General features: G+C 41.5%; 3 protein-coding genes across 4 annotated transcripts; 1 reads left to right on the top strand and 2 right to left on the bottom strand.

Moving 5' to 3' along the window:
• The first annotated feature begins 586 nt into the window (after positions 1–586).
• On the top strand, positions 587–13285 carry LOC115804689 (sodium- and chloride-dependent GABA transporter 2-like). Its single transcript, XM_030765196.1, has 14 exons — positions 587–725; positions 1198–1332; positions 5105–5245; positions 5694–5781; positions 5925–6057; positions 6987–7121; positions 10002–10105; positions 10461–10585; positions 10684–10796; positions 11015–11152; positions 11426–11528; positions 11839–11939; positions 12400–12570; positions 13145–13285. The coding sequence occupies exons 2-14, from the start codon at positions 1209–1211 to the stop codon at positions 13283–13285; spliced, it is 1617 nt and encodes a 538-aa protein (XP_030621056.1). The 5' UTR covers positions 587–725; positions 1198–1208.
• A 1142-nt stretch (positions 13286–14427) lies between these two features.
• Positions 14428–21206, bottom strand: si:ch211-132b12.7 (CLOCK-interacting pacemaker). 2 transcript variants are annotated; one of them, XM_030793463.1, is made up of 4 exons: positions 21002–21206; positions 18676–18864; positions 17991–18127; positions 14428–17445 (listed from the first exon to the last, which is right to left on the bottom strand). In XM_030793463.1, the coding sequence occupies exons 1-4, from the start codon at positions 21018–21020 to the stop codon at positions 16225–16227; spliced, it is 1566 nt and encodes a 521-aa protein (XP_030649323.1). In that variant the 5' UTR covers positions 21021–21206; the 3' UTR covers positions 14428–16224. The 2 variants fall into 2 exon arrangements, with proteins under 2 accessions (XP_030649323.1, XP_030649331.1); XM_030793471.1 differs by having other exon boundaries at positions 20858–21206.
• A 1464-nt stretch (positions 21207–22670) lies between these two features.
• On the bottom strand, positions 22671–27156 carry ccnp (cyclin P). Its single transcript, XM_030765197.1, has 9 exons — positions 27103–27156; positions 26470–26595; positions 26065–26140; positions 25755–25927; positions 25258–25356; positions 24946–25101; positions 24343–24501; positions 23791–23969; positions 22671–22848 (listed from the first exon to the last, which is right to left on the bottom strand). The coding sequence occupies exons 1-9, from the start codon at positions 27154–27156 to the stop codon at positions 22671–22673; spliced, it is 1200 nt and encodes a 399-aa protein (XP_030621057.1).
• Positions 27157–27959: the final 803 nt, after the last annotated feature.

A 27959-nucleotide genomic window follows, 5' to 3' on the forward strand; every position in this document is an offset into this window, starting at 1 on the left:
ATCCTCAGAACAGAAACAACCTAAAGAAGGTTCCATCCTTCACAACACAGAAATTTAAAAGAATGTGTCTTCTATTGCCATACAGAGGAGAAACCTGAGCCAGTGATGATATAGTCTCCATTATGGTCACTCCTTTTCAGAAAAAGAAGACTTTTGTTCTTCTTAAAAGGGCCAAGTAACTCATTCATTTTTCAATCAGTGATTCTCGTTCATCCTTGTTTGTGGAAGTGACAGTTTGCGTCAATGAGTAGCTCTAGTCATTTCCATATATTTCAGCTGATTCTGAGTAAGTTGCCTTCAAAGGCAAACATTTTTCACTTTATTATCTTAAGAGGAGAACTGATTGTATTATGCAATAGTACAATAGATGCAACAGAATATCACTCCAATATTAAAACAGCTATTGGGATGATGCCAGCAGACGTCAGATAAATTTGAATGAAAGGAACGAAAAGAGGAATGCTGGGTCACATTGAAAAGGTGACTGTGTTACAGAGCAAGTACTAAAAGGCAGCGTAGAAGAAGAAGAGAACAGCAGGAGCTTGTATAGAAGAAAGAGATGGCACAGATGAGACATGTAAAGAATGAGACAAAATTGGAGGAGAAAATTGAGGAGAGAGGACAATGGGGCAGTAAAGTGGAGTTCCTCTTGGCCGTGGCAGGAAATGTGGTGGGTCTGGGTAATGTATGGAGATTCCCCTACCTCTGCTACAAGAATGGTGGAGGTAAGAGCACAGTGATACACTAATTATGTTCAAATGCTACCGAGAATTCACTACACTGTTGTGTCCTTTGCTGAAAAAAAACTCACTATGGGTAACCCTAAAAGATCCTCCATATTAAAATAACGCAATTCAATGTTGCAATCAGGTCATTTTTTAAGTTACACTAACAGAATGCTGTTCAACAAAGACAAAACTAAACTTTTACAGTGCGGGTAGTTTAGTGCACATCAAACAAATTTAGCTGTAATCAGAAATTAATGTTATCGTAATATGCTTATTGTCCTATCAGCACTACACATGTTGTTGAGCAGTCCTGGGGATTGAGGTGGCAGGTGCCATTTGGTTTATTATGGGATTTTGATAATTTTGCTGAGATTAGAAATGAGCTGTAAGTGGATCCAATCACTACTGTATGTTGTTGTTCATAGCATTTTTGGGGTCTGGGGTGGCTGATGCCACAAACTGTTTTCAGGTGCATTTCTCATGCCTTACCTTGTGTTTGCGGTGACGTGTGGTGTGCCCTTGTTTCTGCTGGAGACTTCTATGGGACAGTACACCCAAGAGGGTGGCATCACATGCTGGCAGAAGATCTGTCCATTGGCTGAAGGTGAACATCAGAACTTGTCTTGTTCTTCTTTTTTAGAATTACTCTTGATGCTCCTTTTTATCAATTAAAGCATATGTGTTAAGAACCATGATGCATCATTCCAAAGCATTAAGGGGACCATTGTTATAGGCTCCTCTTCCCTGTAAAACTGGTCATCCCGCTTTCCACTTTTAGTATGTCTGTTTTTCTTATGTATTTTGATTTATGTAGTAAGGGAAATGCAAAGACTCAGACTTTGACTAAATTCAGTTCTTTTCCATTCTCTTAAAAGACAAAACATTAACAAGGGACCCACAGAGCAGAAGTCATATCAATTTTCCTGATGACTAATTCAGAATATCTTAGGTTTAATGTATAATCAGTTGTTGAGTAAAAGTAAATTCTCTTGAACAGTAGTACCGAGGAATGTGCTGGGAGTTAAGGAGTGACTAACAGCAGCCACGTTACATAAAATAGAATATAATAAAATGAGATGAAATTTAATCATATGATGACAATGCAATGAAAGTGCAAAGTTCATAACATAGTAACTTTTTACATGATAATCTAGTTACTTTTGAATGAATGATGTAATAACCTAGTGTGACAACACAGTGAAATTGCCTTTGATATTGGTTTTGGTCCATGCCAAGCATCATACTGGTGTAATCACCAACTGTTCAGCAGACGAAATTCCATGAAATACTTCAGTGGAATTCTTTTGCACTTCTCGAGCTTTTACACATCCCTGTGCACGTGAGCACACACACCACACACTCTCACAGACGTACACACACGCATGCACATACTCTCACACTCACTCAGAGATAGCTTGAAGTTTGTTACCAAATATTTGGAGTAACAATAGACACCTCTAATATGGTGTTAGCTTAAAATGCCTTGCATACACTGTTTCCTTTCTCAAGTTTTCCTGTGCCTATGCTGTCGTTTGAGTCAATCATTCATTTGTACCAAATAAGACAGAATGTTGTTTGATTCTTCAGCTACTGTTCAGGTAACAAACGAGAAAGGGAGCCACTTGTCCCTGTCTTTACCTGTATCAGGAGGTAAAGTGTACCCAACCAATACTCTCAGCAGTGTTGTTGCCAGATTTTCCTACAGTTGTTAAGTCCCCTGAGGCAGATCACAGGTTTGCTAGTGGTTCAAAAACAGCTGCAGTTTTGAACTTGGTTCTTACTGGACAGTGCAGTTCTAGATTAGAGCAATAAAGTGATGCTGATTTATGGATGAGCCAAACTAGGACAAGAATAGTTCTGCTCAGTCACCTTTGGCCCCGGTTTTCATCCCCTACAAACATCTTGACATGGGTTACAGCGTGTGTAGGGCTTTTCCTGGTCTGAAGTCCACCATTAGAGGCGAATAGACAAAGCAAATAGACCAGGAAAAGCCGTACCTTGTCTGTGGGGTTTGACCTGGTCACATATGGGGAGGATACTGTGCCACACAGGTTGTCTGAAGGTAAATTTTCAGGTTCTGACCCAAATTGGCATAGTTGTACTCTTTACCCAGACAGGCATGCCTGCAGTAAGACTGCTTTCTCAATAAATCTGAGCCCTGGTGTGGATGTACACCTGAGCTCTCTTAGTCTCTGGTATGTCTCTTTCAGAGTGCTCCCAGGTAGTTGGGTAAAACCTCAGAATCCCAATTGGTAGGTCTCATATAAAATGTTTAATTTGTTGTAGCTCACAATAGCTTTCAGACCGGTCTGAAAAAAAAAACAGACTTGTACAGTAACCAGTATGAAACAGCTAGACAAAGGTCTACAAGCCTGTACGATGGATGATTTGTAAATATGAGACTCCACAATTTATCTCACAGAGCAAGTATGCCTACAAAAGCCACTATTTACATGGCTAACCAAAATATTTAAGAAAGGAACAGAATGACCACAGCATTTGCGTTTTAGCAGGAGAGGAAGTGTTGTCAGAATGAAAGATCAATAGTGAAAATCATATTTTCAAGACTAAGCAGAGAGGTAATTATGCATTAATTCTTTAATTTATTATGTAAAACTAGCATGTCTCATTTGCAACAAAATGGTGGCTGTTATCAAAAAATATTATTTCTGATGCAACCTTCAAACTAAGCATTTGTTTGGCAAAGCAATTTGTTTGCTAAATTTTTGATATGTTTGAAGACCCATCCATCATTCAAAGCAACTTTTAATTATGATTTTAAGGGCTTTCATGTACTTTATTTTTAGACATCTCAAATATATCTGACACGGGCTGAGCTGTTAACCAAATTAAACAAAGCCTTGTATTGGCAGCATAATGGATGGCTTAAATACAGAAAGAGTGTAAGTGAATGAAAGTATAATTGCATAAATCACTGTTGAAGGGAGAAAAAAACACAATGTTATACTGCCAGAGGCACACCTCTATACTCAGTTCAGGGACAGTGCAAGTGGGGACGGGGGGGAGGAGGGGGGGCATTTGCTCTCAGAATATCTATGTTAATCAACACTGTCCATGTTAAGCCAAATAAACGGAGAGAAAAGTTAACTATTGCTGTGGTAACCTAGCTCACTTCTAATGTATGGTCTCGTTGATTTGTGCAAGTAGAGATGGGGGGGGGGGGGGGGGGTAACCTGCCTTTCTTTAGTTGATCCATATAAGCCCGGATGAGAGCAAGCAGAAAAACATGTTCATTCTCTGTAAAGCACAAGCGCGAGCTCCGCCCTTCAAAGTCTTTACTGTGTCCTCAGTAGTGTCAGTGATTAGAAAATGTAATCTAATTAATCTGAATCTGGTTTGGTTTTGTTATGACAAGGGAGGGGTTGAATGACCAACGGAGAGTACCTGATTGTAAAGCAGAATTTCTTTGTAATTCCATCTAAAGTAGGCTACCCTAGACGCTGAAAATACATTCCTGTCCCGCTGGTGCTTTGAAGGCTCCGGCTCCCCAGCTCCGGTGACTGTGTTTTGACAGTTTTGAATGCATCAAGTTAGGAGTTGCAAAATTGCGATGTAGCATACGCTATGATATCCTGGTGACGCCACTGCCTTTAGGCTTACCGTTTCTGTCTCAAACTGTGGGAAAATGGTGCATTTAGCTACCATAATTAAGAAGGAACAATGAATGGTCAGCCCAAAAACATAGTTCACCCATTACTACAAAGTCCCTAGGAGGCATTTGAGAGACCAAAAAAAAAAAGCCATGGCCCAGTTTTGTCTACATACCAGCAATTGCAGACCACTGTCCTAATCCATCACTAAAGGTCTTGGTCACAAGTAAAGTCACCTAAAAGAAACCTGCTTTTGGGCTGTTCATCAGGGATGTATAACTTTATCTTCTGTAGTGCAAGATTCCTTAGAATTAAGATACCTGGTTTGTTGTTTATCACCTGTCAAAAGGTTGATCAAAAATTAAACTGTCAAAAATTACCCTTGAAATGTACAAAATAGACTGTGTGTCAGTATGTGTTATGTGCTGATGCTGTTATTCACTTTGTTACTCATAACGAAAGGTTCCTGCTACTTTTAACATGGAATAATCAGCAGCAATGCGTTAACCAGGCAATAGCAACATTAAGTTTTACATTACGCAATGAACAGTTTTAGTTATCAGGACTAGGACTAGATGAACTATTAGATTAGATTAAAAATTTGTATGATTTTATTTTAACACATACTATAAATATGAATAATATTGTATGAAATATATTCATATTCAATACATTGCGAGTTTATAAAGATTATGAACTCAGATGTGTCTGATTCTATACCCTTTCTCTACATTAGTAATTGTATCACTTATTTTTTGCTGTCAGGGATTGGATATGCTGGTCAGCTGATCCTGCTGTACAGCTGCATGTGCTACATCATTATTCTGTCATGGGCACTTTTCTACCTTGTCTTCTCATTCAGCTCCCAACTGCCTTGGGCCAGCTGTGACAACACTTGGAACACAGGTACTCTATAGATCTGATGTGACAAGCAGATAGAGCAGTACAGAGAATCAAACTACTGTTAATATCAGATGGTAACACCTGGAAGACACAGCGTCAGCAGGCTTCCAAAACATGAGTTGGTTCTTCTTAAAACACTCCAATGCTCTGTAACTGTATGTAATCAGTCTCCAAAATGTTCTGTAGTTTCATGATCCCTCTAAATTAGCTATGTTCCACAATCTTGCAGTCAGCTACCACTCATCTATGAGACCATGAGCTGATAAACTACTCATTTTAAAACATTGTACTTTTTAACTCATGATTAAGCCAGGCAAACCTAATCTAGTTTTCTAGGGTGGCCACTACTTTGCGAATTATAGAATGGCAGCGCTCTGGGTTTGATACCAGTAGTACTGAATGATGCTGAATTAATATATGAAGTAATACATATTGTTTTTTATTTATTTAGATGAGTGTGTAAGCTTTGCTACAAAAAACCTGACCTACAACTGGACAAGACAAATCAACTCAACATCTGCCACCACTGAGTTCTGGGAGTAAGTCTGCTTTAATACACTGTAAAACTGCAACAGAACCTTGAGTTAATTGACTATATAGGGTGTGAAGTTCAGTTAATGGTCAGTCACAATCATGTGATCTTAGATCATCTTACATATCTCATTTATTCATTGTATCCCAGGAGGAGAGTTCTGTCTATCTCAGGAGGCATTGAGCAGATGGGCAGCATTCGATGGGAAATCCTCCTGTGTCTCATTGCAATGTGGGTCATCTGTTACTTCTGTGTTTGGAAAGGAGTAAAGTCAACAGGCAAGGTGTGTGTGTGTGTATGTGTGTGATGATTCATATTTATTTACTTACTGATTATCAAACTGTTTATACACGGCCAGTTGCTCTGAAGATCTCTCTTCTCTTCGGCGCATATACTCCCTGGTTTGCTAATTTTCATTAATATCAAACAGTAGGAGATTCTGTTATAGCTCACACTCTCTATCACAGCTAACACCTAAGCTGTAACAAATTAAATGTTAAAGTAAATGACTATGTTATTAATTTCACTGTGTACAATGCATTGTGGAAAACAGTGTTAGTGACTGGCTAAATACTGGACCATGCATTGCATTCTGAGATGTCCAATGAAAGAATTATGCTTAGCAGGAGAGACCGAAAGAAAAAATTTGTATATCACACTAATAGCAGTCTTTACAATGAAGCAGCGGTAAAAAAAAATTTCAGCACACCAGAACAGAGAGCCAGGTTTGATTCCTGGTAACAATGTTTCAACATTGGTAGTGAGATACCAGCATGGTCTTGTCTCCATGTTGCACCTCCTGGTGATTCATTGCCATATGCTTGCCATTGTGGTGGTTGGCTCTGGGAAGCATATTATAGCTGGAGCACATGGAAAATCCAACCCAAATCACTTACCAAATCACTTACCAAATCACTTAGTCAGTTTTAAATCAATATATGTTGAGCTAAGTCTACAAATAGGTACGTTGTGCATTCTAACACACGTGTGTGTGTGTGTGTGTGTGTGTGTGTGTGTGTGTGTGTGTGTGTGTGCAATTTGTATATGGTGTTCTGTTCTGTTTGCCCCAAAATGGTTGTTATACATTAAAGGGATCCCAAATTTCATGGTTTATAAAATGCTGAGCAATAAAATATAAGAGACAATTTTTAACACTGGGCTCAGAAGTACATCAATTGAAGTATTATCATATGTTCTTCTTTCTGTGCACAGGTGGTATATTTTACAGCTACCTTCCCTTATGTTATGCTGCTGGTGTTGCTGATTCGTGGGCTGACTCTGCCAGGAGCTTGGGAAGGAGTCATGTATTACCTGTACCCAGAACCATCCCGTCTCGCTGACCCACAGGTATCCCAGTATCAAAGAGAATGACGAACTGTGCTCCAACAGATATATATACATACACACACACACACATATATATATACTGTACATATATATAGGTCGTATATGTACATATTTATATATGTTTGTGTAACCCGCTCTGTGTTGTGTATACTACTGGACTTGAACCGGCAATCCTCAGGATGGGAGGCGGGCGTGCTAGCAAGGAGGCTAAAACCCTTGGGCACTGGCGTTAGTTGCTAGTACGTCTCTTAAGGTGTTATGAGGCATACTCACTGCGCAGCACTCTACTTGCTGGCTACCGTTACACTTGGACTGAAATGATGAATTTCACAAATTCTCTAGCATGCAAATAATAATTTAAAGTGAATTAATCACTGTTGCTAAATGAGCCCTATAGTGGTGGTTAAGACCTTGAAATGAAACAGAGAAAAATCTTCAGCTGAAAACTCTCTGGAAACATCTTTCATGTTGTACCTGGTTGCCCAGCCTAGTAGTTATGTATGCATAGTGGTTTCTCTTGCAAGCCTCAAAGCCTTGAGACCCACTATGAGTCAGTGGGTGCCAAACTTGTGATCTTCAGCAACTTACTGCCACCTTTTTATGTCAGTGTTCTATAACTTCAGCGTTGACCTCAGACAGTTCTTGTACCATTTTTGTTGCCCTCCTCCACTGTATTCTCTTGACAAAGTGCTGCACAGGTGGGTGAATTTGTCTACCACCTTGAAGACATGCTTATGTATGTATGGGATGTAAGAGTATCCTTTCATTGGTTAGTGTTATAACACCTTATCTAAGTATGTGAAATAGACACAGAGATTTTTCAGTTGTTTTGTTTATGTACTGTGTAATTGTAAATGGCAAAGCAAAGTACATACAATGCTCTAAGACTAACAACGGCACAGTGGTACATGTAAATTTCCATTCAGCCAAATATATAATGTCTCCACACCTTTCATCTCCTTACATGAAATATTTCCACCACATCACATACCAGTTTCTTTTAAATGAGTCTTTTCATCTCATTTTAGGCCTCTGGATGCTTATGATATTTGAAATGTCAGATAGCACACAACAAACAGTTCTGGTCATTCTCAGCTTTACAAAGCTTTACAGCACAACACAAACAATAACCTTGAGAATTAGGTTGGACTACCTTAAGTCCTGATTATATCCATGATGGTTGTTCTGCCCACTGTGGTGAGTAAGTCTTTAATTATAAGGTCACGCATTGTGGAGGCTGCTTGTTTCTTGATGGACACAGGCAGTCACCCTGACTCTCAGCAGCCACATTTCTGCTAAGTGACACTGACAGACATGTACGCATGTGAGTAGGCTATGCTAATGACTCTTCCACTGCTGAGGCAGGAGTGAACTCAGCAGCATCCAGAGTGAGTCACATTCCTCAGCTCTGCATCTGGATCAGTGGCTGTTGGTGATTAGGGCAGTGCTGTAGCTCCCTGCAACTGCTGGTCAGCATGTCTCGTCTAGATAGTATGTTCTGCTGTCAAGACCGTGTGTGTTACCAGACCGTTTTGTATAACACAGGTGGATGGGACCCACATAGATCTCTTGCCGTAGTTGCATTCCAAAACACATTCTGCTTAGCTGAGGACTCTGCATTTGGCAAGCAGCTTTGGTCACTTAATCTACTCGTTCTGTTGACATTGTACTGTACCATTTAACTTTGTTGGCTTCAGCAGAACAAAGCTGGTATGCAGTTCATTTCAGGGAGGCAGCAGGTGACACCTTGGCTGTCACATGTGGCATGTTACTGTAGCTGAGTAGGAAACTGCTGAGATGGTAATAAACTGTGTCCTTAATTTTAGATGCCTCCAGAATCTATATCATGGTTCAGTCAAACCGCTCAGCAAGGCTGTTGGTCTAAGGGTGGTCTGGTGCAGGGCCAATGTGTTCAGTGTCATGCACTTTTAGGAATGCAGCCATTTCTAGGATGCACAGCCAAGTTATAGGATACGCAAAGATATTTTGATTTTGAATGTATAACATATGGACAGTTTTCATGTGATAAACAGAGGATAATGAGGAAAAAATAATGTTGAGTACTCTCTTGGTCATACAAATAAAAAATGCACCTAAACATAACCTTTTATTTTCATCTAGTGCTTTTCAATTTTCCTTCCCTTACACTGGAAGCATAACACAAAAATACCAGTATTCTCTTATTGAGGTGCTCTTGTACTGTTTGTCTCCTGATGATAGTTTCTCCTTTTAAGCCCATACGCATATCCTGCATAGGCATCTCCTTTCAACTGCTGAGTGTGGTTGCTATTTTTTTTTTTGAAATTAAAGGCAGAGTCAGAGATGTTCACTTCTGTTACTTTATTGCCCTTGCAAGTAATACAACAGCAGTTGAGAAGACAGAGAACAATGGCAGTTCAATGAGCTTTGTAGACTCTTTTCTGAGGGCTTTTATATCCTTCTTGCCATATACTCTTGACCCCAAGGACAACTAAAAACCAGTTTGATCTGGTTATTTTGCAAGACATTATGTTCTCATGGCCACCCACATTCTTTGTTTCCCAAGTTCTAGTCTCCGAACAGAGACAATGAAAAATTCCTAGAAGCTAAACTCATCAGAGATTTTGGCCTTTGATTACATCTTCGATAAATTTGAGCATATTACTTAACACATTTGCAAGTTAGAATAATCTTATTTAAAATCAAAACACACATTGAGTATGCACCATTTGCAGTGTGTATTATTTTAACCACTGCCTGCATGCATAGGGAAAACCATGTGTCAGCAGCAATACTAACTGATATGATTAGAATATGATTAGTGTAGAATGTCCACCTCTTGCACTCTGTCTATGTTGTGGTTTTGGGTTGTGTTGTGATGTCACTGTGTTGTCAGAGCAGGTGTGGCTGGAGGCAGGATCTCAGATCTTCTTCTCCTACAGTATTTGTGTGGGGTCACTAACTGTACTGGGCAGTTACAACAAATACAAGAACAACTGCTACAGGTGAGTTGCTGCAAACCATGACAGCTGTAAAGGGATTGGTGACTCTACATATAACCACAGGTTTACTTGAGCCTCTCTTATTTTCAATACCAACAAGAACTACAAATCAATCAATCAATCAATCAATCAATCAATCAATCAATCAGTCAATCAATCAACCAACCAACCAATGGCTGCCATGTTTTAGAGCCTAACGTCTTTTAACAAGCTATGTTAAATGTAAAGGAAGCCTTGTGACTTTAAGCATGCAAAGTGCAATTATCAGCCACATCAAAACTGTTCATTCAGATGAATATTTCTTCTGACCTCTCAGAATCTGAATATAAAATTTTTCTCTATGTTTGTGTTTTGACAGGGATTGCTTGTTGCTTTGCCTGCTGAACAGTTGCACCAGTATGGTGGCTGGGTTTGCTGTGTTCTCAGTGCTGGGATTCATGGCTCATCAGTATGATGCCCCTATAGATGAAGTGGCAGAATCAGGTACAACCTCTTCACCATAGTAAGACTAGGAATAAGGCACAATGTATAATGGATATAGTGTAAGTTACATGAAGCACACCCGTCCATCTCTGTCTCAGGTCCTGGACTGGCATTCATTGCTTACCCTCAGGCAATAGCAATGATGCCACTCCCTCAGTTATGGTCTGTCTGCTTCTTCATCATGCTTATTCTGCTTGGTTTGGACACACAGGTGAGGACAAGCACATGCAGTCACCTATATATATATATATATATATATATATATATATATATATATAGAGAGAGAGAGAGAGAGAGAGAGAGAGAGAGGCATAGATAGATAGATAGATAGATGACAGAGCACGGACTGATGTGTTGGAGGAGTCACTTGTCTCATCCCCTACCAATCAACCACAATTATACTGTGGAATTATACTGTCTCTGTTTCAGTTTGTTGCCATGGAAGTAGTCGTGACATCAGTGGCCGATCTGTTTCCTTCAGTACTGCGCAGGGCAAGACGCAAGGAGCTCTTCCTCCTCTTCTTCTGCCTCACATGCTTCTTCAGTCAGTTTGTGATGATTACAGAGGTGAGGAAAAGCAGGAAGGGAGCAACAATATAAAGAGAAAAATGTTTAAATGCTAGAGACGTTGGAGAGGGAAATAAAGAGAAAAATGTTTAAATGCTAGAGACGTTGGAGAGGGAAATAAAGAGAAAAATGTTTAAATGCTAGAGACGTTGGAGAGGGAAATAAAGAGAAAAATGTTTAAATGCTAGAGACATTGTTGGTGTTTTGGACTTTAAATCCTTTGTTACAGATTAAAGGAGAATTAGATGATGAACTGTGCTCTGTGGTCTCCAGGGAGGAATGTATATATTTCAGCTACTTGACTACTACGCCTGCAATGGCACCTGCGTCCTCTTCCTCTCTGTTTTCGAGTCTCTCGCCATTGGCTGGATCTTTGGTGGGTCACACACAAACCTCAGGGACAATCCAGCAAGCACACACATATGCAAAAATCTTCAGTACCTTCAAATGGACTAATGTTCTGCAGGCTCTTAAGACTTGATACACTCTCTGTTTATTCAGGCTGAAACATTTTGAAAGTATTAGTCCCTGATTCCTGAGGCCATATTTTATTTTTGTTTTTAATTCTCACCAGGACATTTTTATTGTATTTTGTAATCTTTTACGACGAATACCATAATCTTCCAGAAGCCTCCTGTCCACATTCATTTCATGCTAATATCATTCACTGATCTGTCCATCATCAGGGGCTGAGCGTCTGTGTGAAATAATTGAGGATATGACTGGGATGTACCCTAACATCATCTTCAGACTGTGTTGGAAATACCTCACACCTCTAGTCTCTCTGGTGTGTCTCTGTCCTCATATGGAAATCAAACAGATAAAACAAACATCCTTCTTTATTTTTCTTCCAGTCTTTCACAATGGGATGGTTTACAATATTTCACTGGTAATATTGTTTTATTTTTCATCAAAACATCCTGAATGTTTCTGATGACTGATTGAATCTCTTTCAATGGTGGTCTTGAGTGACAAGAGTGAATCCAGAAATCAGAACTGTCTGTCTAGCTTTTAGCTGTCCTGTGGTTCACAAACATCGAACAACTCCTTTTTTAACCACAAGGTGGCAGTACATTACAATCTAAAATACCTTTATATAGAGCACTTGAGTGATTTCACTGAATAAGTATTATAGTACATTGCCTTATTATAGAATGTCACAAATTATCACTTCAGAGCTACTATATTTGAAACATTTAACTTGTGTTAAATAAGGCTATTAAGCATTCGACACTCCTCCTCCTCAGGGAACGTTCATCTGTTCTTTGGTGGAGTACCAGCCTTTGACGTTTAATCGCTGGTATGTGTACCCAGACTGGGTGTATGTTCTGGGCTGGATTTTGGCCCTCTCTTCCATCCTGCTAGTGCCAGGCTGGGCGCTCATTCAGTTGTGGACTGGCACAGGCAGCTTCAGACAGGTAGGGATGGACTGGCCGAAGGCTTCAACACAAAGACACTACTGTTAATTTATATTCTTGAAAATTCAGCAGTGACAACCTTGAATTTTGTGATCAGTCTGGATCACAAAATTCAAGGCAGTAATCCTAACACAGATGATCTAAGCATGCTGCTACTGGCAAGAGAAGTTGGAACAGGAGTGAGGAGAGTTGCTGGCTGATTAAGGCATGCTGAGGATTGCACTGAGCCTCTTGAAATATACACTTATTTAGTCATTTAAGTTTTACTTTTTACTAAATTTTATTTTTTTTAAGTATTTTTACTGGTATACAAATTCTGTGGTATGAATAAAGATTATTATGAATGAAAGTCAGCAGAGAGGTAAAGTGGATGGTTTTATTCCATACTAGAAAAAAGCAATTTGTGTTGCGAAAGAAGTCATGTGATTTTGGTTCTACAGCAGAGATGGGTGACATTTTCTAGATACAACAGTAGTGTTTTAGTGGTTTCCTCCAACTCCTCACAAATATATCTGATTTTTAGTGGTTAGTCTTTTGTTTACTATCATTCAATTTCTTTTGTCTCTCTTTGTAGCGCTGGCTTAAGCTGTGTTGTCCGGATGATAACCTCCCTTTGACCCAAAAACAGAAGGCCAGGAGACAGGACATGATCCTGTGTTCTGAGATGGAAGACCTTAATGCTATGAAGGACACAACTCACCAGAGAAATGAGTAGTAGTGGCAAAAGAAAACAATGGCCAGCCTTTGGATTATTGTAGCTGTCCAGCTTTCTATGAAACTTCTGGGCATTGACATGTTCAGTGAGGCAGAACCAGAGATTTAAAGAGATAAAGGCTACACACAAATTAATTAATTAATTTAATAAATAAATATGAATAAAAAAAAATATATATATATATAAAAAAAAATGTTTTACCACTTTCATGCTGAAGAATAAAAGACATTAAAAAAAAGGTAACATGAGTTGCCTTAAGAATGGTTGGATGTTTCCTAGTGATACATATATTCATAGACACATGCAAATCTGGAGTTCTAGATCAAGCCGATTTGTCTTTTACTTCTGTTTTGTTTCAGGAATATTGCAGCATTAATTTCTCTGGTTTTAGTGTCAACAGGTTGCACAATCAGGTGCTTTCACCACTCTAAATGGACTGTGCCTGGTAGCTAAATCTGTCCATCATTTTATGTTGTGTCTTAATGACCCTTGTCCGTTGCCTTGGAAACAATGCCAACTCTCCCTTGAAACGAAGAACAAAATGTTTGTTTTTATCAGGGCTTAGGAAAACTACCTTACTAGATAAGCTCATGATCTCATCTCATAATGAAGGATGCAATGAGTATTTCACAGAAAAGTTTAAATAATTATAGCCTAAACAAATCACTCCCACCAATCAGAGTATGAAATCACTGACGCTGGTGTAATATCATACCAGTTATGGCACTAATCTCTCTTTCAGGGAGCTCAGTACAAGATGAATAAAGTTAACACCAAAGAAAAACCTGCTTCTGACAGCTTAGCAAGTTTCTTACAATGTGTTGTTGTGAATCTGCTATGCTGACCATAGGTACAACTGCTCAAATCTGGGCATGTCATACTGAAGTGAAAAGAGACTATATTCAAATCAAACCATTTCTCACTGACTCAGACAAGAAATGCTGTATACTGAGCATTTGACTTCTATCTTGTAAGACCCACCTGTTTGAGTCTGCGCCTGATGCTGGCTGACCTCTGACACGAGAGAGAAACTGCTGTAAGGCACAGGGAACTGCATTTCACTGAATAAGTTTACAGCTGCAGCACAATTACAACATTCAAAAAGACAGAAGGTGAAAAATAACTCACAAGCACCATTTGGAGTCTTTCAACACGTCTTTTTAATGTTTTTTTTTTCTCGTAGTGTAATGTGCACATTGGCAGCGGTACAGTGACCTATTAGGGAAACACAGCATGAAAATGAAAGAGACATCATCCTCGCTTTCAGTTGCACACACACACACACACACACACACACACACACAGACCTCTCAGGTGAGTCAGTCCTCCTTCCCTAGGAGCTACATAGGAAACTGTGTTTGATCAGCTACACTCAAATTGGCTTTTATTTACATCACATTCAGTCAACACATCCACGTCTTCCAAAACACACACACACACACACACACACACACACACACACACACACAGGCCTGATCCATTGCTTCAAACAAGTCTGTCTTCATTGCTATATAACAGCTCAGATTCACCCTTACAGTGCTACCAAAATGAAAATCAAGATTGTATCAACAATTCATCTATACACAGGAAAGGAATAGGAACAGAAAAAAGAATCACCATGTTATTAAACTGTGACATAATACCCTTCAGTCCCCACTGCCATTAAGCATAACTGCCTTTATTTTAAAAGGCATGGAAAATCTCTTTGATAGGGAAAAGAAGTGATGGACGTCAGAAAAATGATCTATACTGAGTCAAGTGAATTAAAATGTGCCACAATCCGGGTGCAGTCTGAATAATGAGACAGAGAACATTAAGGCTGACACCAAAAAATACCACTTACACCAAGAACATCACAGGTACAAACTCGATGCAAAACTAGTCAAAAATTGAAAAGAGGGAAAGAAGGAAAAAAAAATGAAAAGAAGAGAGTCGAGTGGACCCATCATCTTTGAAGCTTCGCCCAGTTTCCCTCAAGCATACAACCTCTTAATCGTTCTGGTCAATGGAATTCGCCCTCTTAACCGGTGTGGCAGTTGATTTGGTACTGTACAAACCTAAGGACAAGGGCAAAATTCAAAAATCCCAACTGCCTGGCATGAGATCATTGAAATGTGAAGGAGACACTGCCACCCAGTCCCATGCCCCGTGCCTGGAAACAATGACATCTGATGATTTTTGTGTGAGGTATCTCTCTCATGTGAGTCTTTGCTCCAAGATATGGAAATCAGTCAAGTGTTCATGAGTGGTAGAGTCAAAAGCACGTACACACACAATTTGCCCCAATCCCCACTGTGCCACACAGGAAATCATCCATCATCCAGCTTCTCCTGCAGCAAATGCCTCACAATCAGAGTGTCTGTTTCCTTATTCCTCTTATCAAAAGAACAACGGCGGGGAAAAAAACCCCTTTGAATATATAGAAGCTTCTAAGTAATACATTAGCTTGAGTGCTAATGCAGTTCCTAGTGTCACTATGAAACGTGTATCAGTGGGTGTCTCACATGCACAATCACACTCACACACACACTTTGGGTTACAGTCGTAGTTTCTCCCCTCTATGCAAATGAGTGCATTTTAACAGGAGTACACATCAGGCATCCAGATCCCTTCTCAGGCAAACGTATGCAGTTGCTGTGGCTCACATCAGACACTTTGGGTGATGGTTGATTGTAAAAATGGCAGGAGCATGAATAAACGGAGGATGGCACAGCATTTGTTGCTTTTTTTGGGAGGGGGTGGGTGGATAACCCTGAGATGCCATCAGAACTCTAGAATCACAGCAATGGGAGATATTGGGGGATGGGAAAGCTACCGAATCAAAGGGATGTAAATGAGTAATAACAATAAAAAAGGAGCTCTTTTGCCTCTACACCATTACAATGTTCAGTGCTTATCAGAAGTTGGCTTGAGAAAGACAACAACTCCTTGGAAATACTCTACAGCAGGCTGCCATGTGTCGAGCTATCTGCAGGCATGAGGTGTTCGTCCGGGGGTCTAGCACTCCCCCGGTGCCCGAAGGTGTCATTGACAAAGGACGAGCCATGCTGATCCACTAGGCAGTCTAAATCAGGCGTCAGGGCAAGGAGTGGCGAAGGTGGTGCCACTTCTTCACTGCCGTTTTGCCCGTACCTGTACACGATGCTGTCTGATCTGGTGCTGGTGTCTGCCTCCATCTCCTGTTTAGTTGACGACCGGTCTTTGCACTCTGCATCCTCCATGGTTAGGCACTTGAGGTTGGGGTAGTGTCCAGATTCAGCCATGACCTGATGGAGCTCCTCCCAGGCAGATGGTGCATTGGCACCAGCCTGTGTTGCCTGGCAGAGCAGCTGGGTATGCTGACGGAGCTGGGCGATATCTCGTTCGGTGGCAGCGCTCTGACGCAGAAGCTCCTGTGTGCGAAGCGTGATGTCCAATAAGCCTGACTGGCTAAGGATCTCCACCGTGTTCAGGAAACGCTGATGACGTGCAGAGCCTGACAAAGGTTTGTGACTGGCACCGGACCCAGAGACACAGCTGGGTTCGGTTGCGCGTCTGTGAGGACCTGCTCTGTCCTGGGGGCAAGGTGCAGCGGGGTCACAGGTGGATGGAGGAGGAGGGGATGTTTCAGAACTGGACACGGAGGGTGAGCCCAGACTAAGGGAGGTGGGGGGACTGGAGGGGGGTCTTGGGCTCCGATACTGCTGAGCCACAGCCATTGACTCACAGTCTGCTGAGAGAGAACAAGAATAAGAGTTGGAGCGGTTCTTGGGCTGCTTGAGGAAATGCTGTTTGGGCGTGCTCTTCAGGGCGGTGTTACTAGTGGTGGTGGACACCTCTTCCCTCTTCTCCTCCATGCACACCCTCTTACTCAGGCTGTGCTCCTCTGTGGCAGGAGCCCTGCCAGTGGGAGGCTTCTCAGGTGTCTTCTTGCTGGGGTGAGGAGCTATGCGAGGGTAAGAGTTAAGAATGGGGAGGTACAAGTTCTTGTTCTTCTTGCTGGCTCCACTCTCGTGCCCCTGAGGTTGCTGCCGGGGTTTTAGGGCATGTGGGGGGGCGGTGGTTGGGGTTGCTCCTGGCTGCTGCAGCAGGAGGACATGGGTGGGAGCCTGAGTGCCAGACCCTCCTGCTCCCCATGGTGGAGGAGACTGCAGGAGATGCTCCTGACCAGACTGCACCAGCTGCACAGAGACAGAGAGAGAGAAAGAGAAAGAAAGAAAGAGGGGCACAAAAAAGAGGTGGAGAGACAGAATTCGCTCTTGTATGGAACAGTGAGTTTTAAATTACTAATAATGGAAGTGTATTTAAGTTGATAAAATAGGGCTTAAATGCATTTTGACTCGTTTCCAGTTCCTTTTACCTAGCTCCTCTAACTGCCTTTAAAACAGACTATATGGACTTCTGTTGCAATGCCGTCTCAAGAGCATTGCACTCTGACACTCATAGAAATAGTTTAGACCAACATTATTTCTATGTGCAATAATGTCTCATGTTCCTCCAAATCGTTCTCTCTCCCTTCTTTACAACCCCTCTGTTTTTTTATTTCTCACAACCTCTTTCCCTTTCTGATCTTTATTGCACTCCATCACCCCCATTCAGTTATTTCTCAATCTTTTCCCATTCATCCACTCCCTTCCCACATAAGCCCCAGTCTATCCAGCTGTCATCCCATCATCTGCTCCCTATCCACATCACCCCATCCACCCCCTCCTCCTCAATCTCTCACCTGTTTGAGCACTACATTCTTGATGATGAATATAGGGGTGAGTTCAGGAGTGCCAGACACCAAAATATGGCCTGGAGGTTGACTCACTACACTCCGCTGCTCTTCAGCGTCCATCTGCAGTGAGTCTGACCCAGTGTCTTAAGCACATGTACACACACACACATACAGACAGAGAGAGAGAGAAAATCTTATTTTACTAGATCACAACTAAGAAAAAACAAGCAGATATCTTCTGTCAGAATACATAATGACTTCCATGGTTACAGTAGCAGGCAGACATACGATGCCTTGGTTATGAACGACAGTGTGTGCATCCGAATGCTGAGCCAGACATGGGTATGTCTGTGCTCAGTAGGAATCAGTAAACAACTTTAGGAAGACAGCTTGCAGGATGATCGTGGCTATTGAATTGTGGCAGATGGGAAAGCGTGAAAGTGAGTGTCTGTGAGTGTTCATGTGTCAGGGTGTATATGAGTGTGAATGAAAGAGAGAGACAGAAAGAGAGAATGTGAACGTGTACATGTACATGTGAATGTGAAGGTTTGAGCTCAATAACACAGGGAACAGATCGCGTGTTGGGGTAAGTGGAAGCTGAATCACCTGAGGAAACTGACTCAGAGTGTGTGTGTGTGTGTGTGTGTGTGTGCGCGCATGGGGATGTCTTGGTTTGCATGTGTGAACTCACCCGAGTAACCCGAGTCTTTCTCCGAGCTACAGCGGGAGCCACGGTCGTTGGCCTCCTGCTGATCATGCGCTCTGGCACGGGATGCCAGCAGGGCGGCGCTGTTGCTCTTGTCCTTAGCATTCTTGCTGGCTGGCCGAGCAGCATGCTCTCGCTCTCCCCCACAGCCCACCTCTTTGGGCATCCTGGTCCCTGAAGGCACACAGAGACAGGCAGGCAGATTAAGACGTCCTGACCAATCAGCCAATACTCCTGAGGACTGTCACTGATAAAGATCCACACGCACACGTTGCCACAGTGCATTTGGAGAATTGAGTCAGTGATGATCATTAAAATGAGCTTAAGATTGCAATCAAATCTCTACGGATGACAAATACTCTTGGACAAAGCTAACAGCTTGTCAAGATGTTGACAAAGGGAAAAATGGAAACAATCCATTGTTAAAAGAACTGTACCAAGCAACTCAGAAATGATCTTTTGCTAAATATAACCAATTCATTGCCAGGTCCCTGTTTGTGGAGTTAGGTTTAATTTTCATTGCATTTGGACACATAATAAAGAGGTTTGTTTGAATGCACTGAGGTGTGAAGTGCAATGTTGAGCTTTATAGTGCACTAGACCCAATAAAAAAAAAAATCACAGTTGAAATGTGTATTTAATCCTCTGTTGAGTTACATCAACACTAAACAGAGCCAAGATTAAATTTTGTTAGCGTATGGAGTGGTTTTATTGTGTTTTAATTATCACTGCAGCTCTAACATAATGAGTTAACAGACATGCTTAAATGGCTGCCACAAAAGGCATTGGAAAAATATGAGGAAAACTGGATCTTTCAATGGGTGCTGACTGAGTCAAAAGAAATACAAGATACAGTGTAGGTTACCTTAACAAACTCAGGAAAAAATAAAAAGCCACCAAAGTCCATTTTGACTTGTGGTTTCTTTCACCCTACCAAGGACACATACAATAGCTTCTCAGTTTAGCCTAAAAATAGTCACTGGCCACACTGTTTCCTCCTAAAAAAAAATGTTTAACTGCTATTACTTGGTAAGAAATTGTTTAAAATTGCAAGCTGGGTATGCAAAGTACCATACTTTGAGTTTAAATATTGGACATCCATCAAAAGCTATATATAATCACACTACATGTGACCTCTTCGCTCCAACTCATTCATATCTCTCTCAGCACCCCCCTCCCCAAGTTGATCAGGGCACAATTTACACTGTCAGCACACTCTCAACCACGTGTTCGGATACAGAAGCATCACTGATCACCATGCCACACACAGCTTCTCGCACTCACCAACTCATCATATAAACTGCCAATGACACGGATGTTTCCGAAAAGCCCTTGTACCAGTCACATTGGTTTAGGATCAACAGGCGCATATGTTTTAAGTCTTTTGATTGACAAGCCATCAGTTTAAGGTAATTTGTAGGTGCGGGTATCCAGATTTAAAACCAAAACAATTACCACGCGGGCCACGTGACTGATCATTTAAACGCACAAAATCACGTCGAAAAGTTTACAAAAAGCATTCCGATTTTGGCGAAACATGACTAAAATTCCCCATTGTTACGATGAAAGACTGGTACAATCTCATAAAAAAATCAACAGTCATTACAACAATAACATGAAAAGCGTAAATACTGTTACAATATCTCCCAGTGACTATTTTCCGCTATGGAATTAATGTAAGAGCTTTCTTGTAAAGTCGGGCACATCACAGATAATACATGCGTTTCAATTAAGGCAGTATTTAATAAGGTGTAGCAAAGCATTGTCTATGCCGTAATGGCCGAGCAAGTCCAAGTCTCCTCTGTGAACCATACCCCCCCTCCCCATCCTCCTCCGCACCTCTGACTGTTATGTAATACTACAACTTGGCATGGAGTGCCAAAAAAAGCCACTGCCTGTACTTCCTCCTGTTTCAGTCGTAAATACGATATTAAAAGAAGGTGCTTTATGCGTTGTCAGAGTCAGAAGACAAACACAACCTGCTTATTTTTTTTTTTAAATAGATCAAGCCTAACACAATGCTACTCATGAGTTTCTCAGTGTCAGGAAGTTAAAAAGACTGAACAGAGATGATTCACAGAATTTCAAAGCAATATCCAGTATGTCTACTCTTAACCTCGTGAAGTGTCAGTACAGCGAAGACGAAATAAATAGGTGGTTGACATACCTCAAAAGATTTTGAACACTGTTCCCTAGTCCAGAATATTTGGATCCTTACTCCTCTACTGCCCCGCTGTATCACAGGGCACCTTAACTCCCTCTCCGAACACTTTCTTTGTACCTAATCATGTCGGTGACAGGGACCACCAACCTTTTCGATGAAGCTGCATCACTGATGTCAAAAACCTGTGATGGTGGTCTATAGACACGGTAGATTAGCAATTCGGATTTGCGCCCCTAACTATCGTTTGTGCGCTCCACCTGAATAAAAGCCCGCCCTCGTAACTGCTCCTCAGTGAGACTGACAGTCTACTCTGCCGATAAAGATGCAGGATCCCTCCTGATCCAGCCCAAAACCACTGTGACGTTGGACAGCGGGTTGCATGGCCAATCCTGTGACAAGGCACGTGTAGAGGAGGGACAAGACAGCAGCGGGCCTGTTGTCAAAGTGAGTGTCATAGTCTGGGCACAGCTCATGAGGATAACGTAGGTGGAGCGACAGCTCCGACAGTTCTACTGAAACAAACAGAAACAGTGGATTTGTTCAACCAGGTCCGAGAGCGCATGTGTTAAATATTTTGTGTCGACTAATCCCCATTATTGACTGCGTCCGTGGCTTCGTTCGTGGTAGATTAAATACACGCGAGTGAATGAAAAAAAGGGGAGGTGCGAGATATCCACCTATTCACAGACTTGTCGTGATGAGAGATGGCCAAGTTGGCGTGTACTCGTGACACTACGACCTCCTACAATAAAATAACCTGCGTTCATTAGCTACAACAGTTTTTTTTTTACGAGAAAGTGCTGCACAGTAACAGAATAAAGTAAAAAAAAAAACCCTTCAACTCAATGCGAAATTGTATTTCTCTTTGACATTCATATGCAGCAGGGGTACTGTTGGGCTTTACACGCGCCATTCAAATGTGCTAATATTCTGACCGTCAGCTGTTCTACAACTCTGCCACGTGGTTCTTGCAGGGCAAAATGACGCAGCGCACACAGCTCTTCCAATGAGCTACGCGAGTGTGCGCGGACATGTGAGAGCGGACAAGCTAGGGCGTGGTTAGGATAAACGCGCACATGTTTTGAGCTGTGTAGAGGCTGTAGTGAAAAACTTCTCCTTGGCTCAGAAGACGCTAGACTGGGACGAGTATAAAAAAAAAAAAAACACCGAGTCAGTCTGCGCGCTCTCCGCCCATTCAGACGAATGAACACAGTCACACGCGCCTGCACTCGCATTGTCATGTGAGGGGATGCCATTGGCGCGCCACCCCCAGACATATGGTTCATGAACGCTTGTGACCCTGGACACTGGGAAAATGGGGTGAGATGTGTGGTCGCTCTGAATAAGAGAAATAACATTTAAATTTTATGAAGCAGGCATAATTTTATTTTTACAATATTAAAAATCTGACCTCTTCAAAACTAACACCCAAAAACACTTACACAATGACTGTTTTTTTAAGTGCCTCAGTGTAATCAAAGGCCTTACAGCATGTTCCAATGATGTTCATTTTAGCCATTAGCACATGGTCAATTCACAACACTTAAAAGCTACACAGAAAAGAGTTTTCAAATACAAAATTATTCTCAGGTTTCCAGGCATTGCCGAGATAAGACTATAAAAAGTGCAAGAACACAAAGCCAGTTAACTTCTGAACTTGAGTCCAGCAATATCATTCTACATCTGTTACCATTACCAGTGCAAATTCTCTGTTGTAACGACGCTTGGGTCTTACAGTTGTAGTCCTTGTCTGTATGCAGCATGGACTGTACCTGTTTTTTAAAGTGCATATTACCGAGTCGTTTCGCACAAAGGATCAGGTCTGTGGGCTGGAAAGGCCATAGAGGCTGGGGGCAGTTTTCAGGCCTGGATGGATGCTAACATAGAGTGTATCAGCAGTAGAGAACTTGATGAACGTTGCACGGGTCTCTCGGCTGTCTGCCCTCGCCGCCGCGACAGCCATGATCTCCATGATGCTGAGAAGACTGGCTTCACTGTATTACATGAGAGATGGAGAAAGCGACATAAGGCAGATGTTTGGCTAGATTTATGCTAAAGAGTTTGGTGTTGTGCCTTGGGTACAGAGCAACGATTCTCAAACCACTTTACGGGTAAGCCACATCTTTCAAAATGTGTTCCATCTAGTCCGTGGCTTGAATAGCTGATAGTATGACATGCTTTAGTGTGAAATGGAACAAAATGTTTGAAGCACCCAAAAACTGGCTTGGGATACCATCACCATGTTTATACACATTAATACTCCGATGTTAACCCATATGTCTATTCAAGTATTGCGGCCATGAACTGAATAAGACATAACTGAGTGTGAAAAAACATTTTAAGGCGTGGAGTGTAAGAAACACTTTGTGTTATACTGCACAAACCCAAGCACGTTCTTATGTATGGTCTAGTTTTTGCATAACTATGCATGTTAGTAGCACTCTCTACTCATGTATGATGTATGCAAAAACACTTGTGTGTCACATTTTGTTGTGCATGTAAATTGTGTTGTGTAAATATAGCACCAAATAAAGACACTGTGTGCATGTAAACATTAAGTTTTAACTCAGGTTGAACAAATCAAGTGTGAATCATTCTAAAATGTGACAGTGCGACTCACACACCTTTAAGTCTACTGATTGGAGTTGTAAACTCAGGCTCGAAAGGAAGGCCCATCATTCTGTACCTGCTCTATTTCAACATCAGCTGATTTTCTCAAACCAAGAGTTTAGTGCTCATTTGACCATAAGAATTTGACTTAAATAGAACAAATGAGTGGAATGGCATTAGGCTCTGAAAAACTAAACCTTACCATTCCACCAACTAGGTTTTTGAAATAATTCTGTGGAACAACAGGCACTTCAAATATTCCTTTCTAGGGTCATTTGTTTGATCATTTCAGTTTTTTAAAGACGAGTCTTGCGTAGCCGCCTGACCTGCCCACATGAATGCTGGAAGCAATGCACCAAGCAGCTTCACTCTCAGGTGTTGGTGGCTCCTGTAGGATCCTGCGTGCGAGACAGACTGCAGCACCAGCCAGCTGGGCAGGTAGATACACCACACACTGGCCCTCTAGCAGAGAGAGCTCCAACAAGTAGCGTGCCATCAACACTACCTGGTCACAAAACAGAAGAGGAGCAGCAGGCTTGAGACAGGGTTTATCAAAAATGGTGTCCAGGAGCAGATTCTACCAGAAGCAAGTATTAAATGCTACAGCATTATTTTACCATAAGAGTTAAGTTTCATTAACCAATGTGAAAATTGGTCTATCAGAATACAGCACTTTACATATTGCTTGATGTTTTGCAAACATAACTTCAAAAAGAAAATGGATTAAACTACCATGCTACCCTGTTCTTTTAGTCCTGTCGAGTAAGCAAAGTTGTGGAGGGATGGCAGAATGCTTTTCAAGTATCTAGTGTTTTTAAAAACACTGTGAGCAATTCTACAGAAATAAATACATCACACAAGCAAATGGGAAGCCAGACCTTATCACTGCATCGTGCGATTGAGGCAGTGAGAAGCAGGAAGTGCAGGGGTGGACAATGGGACAGCTCAAACCTTAGTCCACAGAGAACTCGCCGCTCCATACGCAAGAGTTGTGCTTTACTGTAGGCGTTCTGCATCAGGTAACATAACTCAGACACCTCCATGGGCAGAGGAAAAATAAAACCAGTCAGATTCTGACAGGATTTCCAGAGCAGTTCTGGTAAAATAATCTTTGGTCTGATGCTCATATTTGGCAGTGAATGGTAGAATGGAAAATTTTACTACTCACGCAAAAGCATTTCTATTGTCTAAGTCACTAATCCCTTCCATTTTGCTTACTGTGGACACATTTTACATCATGAATAAGTTTTAAAGCAAAAGAATCAAATGTTCATTTCTGGGTCAGTAAAAAAAACCAATATGATGTCTTGGGCCAGGCCACCCCTCTTACTTTTTTTTTCTTTTCTTTTTTTGGGGGGGGGGGGGGGGGGGGGGGGGCGCAATGTTCAGTTCTGAAGAGAACTTTTACTCATTGCTCAGAATAGCTAACTGACTAGACCAAATTGGTAGTTAATGGAAAAAGTCGGTCTGCTCTGTTCTACCTCAGGAAGCAGACACTCCTCTTTTTTAGCAGCTAAAAAGAGGCAAACCATGCCCAGAAGCTGCAAGCTGGCTATGGACACTTTGATACGACGGAGGGATTGGTTCAGCAGGTGCACCGCCAGGTAAAGGGTTTCCTCTGAGAAATGGAACAACATCTGTGGGGGTGCAGTAATTGTAGCATAGCCAAAAAAAGAAAAAAAAAACTACATCAGTTTTGTTACTGTAAATTGTATACAAAACATTGAAAATTTTACCATGAGCAGAGGGAAATTTAATACATGCAAGATGCAGAGAAAATGAAAAGTACTCACATGAACCTTAACTAGCCAGTCGACGAGGATGGCACGCATGGCGTCTGTGAAGGGTGGGGGCAAGTCAGCATTAGGGAAGGCACAACGCAGCTGAGTCCTCTATGGAAAAACAGGTCATTTAACAAACAGCAGAGGTTACACACTATTTCAGACCAAAAAAATGAACTGTAAAAAAAAAAAATGAACTGTATAACTGTAAATAACTTAAAACCATAAACAACTGTCATATAACCTTAAAAATTCTCTGGAGTTCAACTAGAGTTCCAAGCTTTTCTCAGAAATCTTGAGTTACCAAGGTCACAAGAAAATTAATCTTTAAACTGCTCGATACATCAGAGAAAACATGGCTCAAACTGACGTGGACCTCAAAAGGTTTACCAGTTTAAAAAAATGCATATGATTTCAAAGCACAGCACAATAATTTCGTCTCACACTTAAACTGCCCTTTCAAAAACAGTAAGATTTGTGTTTAACCAATAGTATGAGCTTGAGTTTACCATCATTTCTGTAAATACATCCCAGGCAAAGGTCCTGTCACAGATTAGCCCCATTTTGCTCATGGCCCGCTCCAGCTCTCTATGCAGGAGGCCAGGTAACAACTCTGTGAGGCTCTGCAGACCTGACAGCCCAGTAAGACAGTCCATCAAAGCCTTTCTCTCACAGCCAGTCACTGCAAACAGCACAAAACCACAAAACACATAGAGCCAATGACAAGTCCAGCTAACTCAGCATAGGCCACTGTTCAGCATATGCTACAGAACAAGAGTTGATTTTTTTTTTAACTACAAGAGTGTAAACAGCAGGTACCTTGATGAAGCGAGCCATTTTGTTCAGCGTAGTCCATGATGATGCCATCTTCTGCAGATAATGGAAGCCTCCTAACCTGTGCTCAAAACATACTCATGACAATGTGGCCATCAAGTGCATCAAACTGAAACTATTAAGGACACCAATGCTTCTCATTTCAGTAAAAGTAGCCAACTAAAATATCAAAGGGTTTTGATCTCGGTTCCAAACACTGCGAGAGGATTTGTAATCAGTTGTAATCAGTTTCAGGAACTACTGTAATGTTCAGCAAACTGGACACACTATCACTAATGGTGAACTATACCATCCAATTCTTTCAAACAAAACAGGAGAAAAGATGAAAAGGAAAGTGCCGATGTAGGCCTGTAAAGAAAAAGTGGAGAATGGGTCGTGACTGAAGAATACCCATCTGTACGTCTGTTCAGTCTGGTACTTGGGCTCTCCAAGCTTTTCTCCCTCTGATGGTGTCCTGCTCTCTTTCAGGGGACATGAGTTAGCCCATGTTCTCAAAGGGGCACACCTCTCCTCAGCCTGCAGGAGGACACATTAAACCACAGAACACAGTGCTGTTAGCCCTCCAACTTCAACTCATTACTAACCAGTGACGTTTCACAGCCCAAGCTCATTTAGCAACTTCAATGGTTTAACCTCCTCTTTCTTTATCAAAATAGATTTCTAACGTGTAAAGGACCTTCATCTCAAGATCGATCTCAGAGTCGACACGCTTACCATCACGGTCGGTAAAATAGTAAATTTCACATTTAGATCAGGGTCGACGCACTTAACTACCCTCACGGTCGGTAAAATTGTGAATTTTACATTTAGAGCCAGAAACGAGTTTACGTTGTAGATTGTTTTACTTTGACTCCAGGTCGTATTACATTTCAACAGTTTTGCATGGCTTTACTTAACCACCTGATTTGAAACGGTAAGCAAGGGTCCCAACGTTTCATACTTCATGTGATAGTCTAGCCTCGCGCGTAGAGATTGTAATACATTCTTCATTCAGGATCTTGTGTCTCTAGTCATGAGCCTTACCTTCTTGTGTAGGTCCGGCAGCGGTCTTGAATCGCAGAATCCGGTCTGCGCCATCGTTAGAACCGGAGGCGGCGAGTTCGCTTCGACCCTGCAGCTACCTGAATTCGTCGAGCTGAAACCCGTGGAAGTTTAGAAATTTCTGCGCACAGGTCGCCTGCTAATTAACGCAGGTGATTGACTAATTGAACAGTGAAGAGACTCCGATTTATGAATACGCACTCCTAAGGTAAACTGCATCGCAAGACTCACAGTGCTTGGGGATAAAGATTACACTGTTTTAGTTATAGGGAGAATTGGCGTGTTTTTACAATTGTTATTAAACATTTTCTGAAATGTTTTTTCTTCTAAACTGAAACTCTTGAAAACGTGTAACTGAATCAAACCCTCACTCAGATGCAGAATACTGTAAAATATTTGTTCCGTAAAAAAAGAGAAACAGCTGTATGTGGGTAAGGACTTTACTCGTATATATAACAGTAAATAATAGTTTAAACGCTACAATGTAGCAGCTCGCACCTGTTACAAGTCTTGCAACAGATGCTAAACAACTGTCCATCATGTTTGACCCACACCCCTGGAAAAAAATATGAAAGAAATTTTTATTCTGCACCAGCATTGAAGATATGACATTCGTGATTATTCAAGACATTCAGCATACATGTGTTAAGCTGCAAAACGAATGATTCAAAGCCGTCGTGACTTCATAACTACCGATAATGCGACTGTTTGCCTTCAATATTTACAAGATCAGACAAACGTGTCCGTCTGATCATCTCTGTGGACCAGTTTACAAATTGAGTCACGCCTCACTGTTACCTCTGAGAGGCAGTTCACGTGTTACAACATCGCTCCTCCGC

This window comes from Chanos chanos, chromosome 2, assembly GCF_902362185.1.
Source record: "Chanos chanos chromosome 2, fChaCha1.1, whole genome shotgun sequence".
NCBI classification, from domain to species: Eukaryota; Metazoa; Chordata; class Actinopteri; order Gonorynchiformes; family Chanidae; genus Chanos; species Chanos chanos.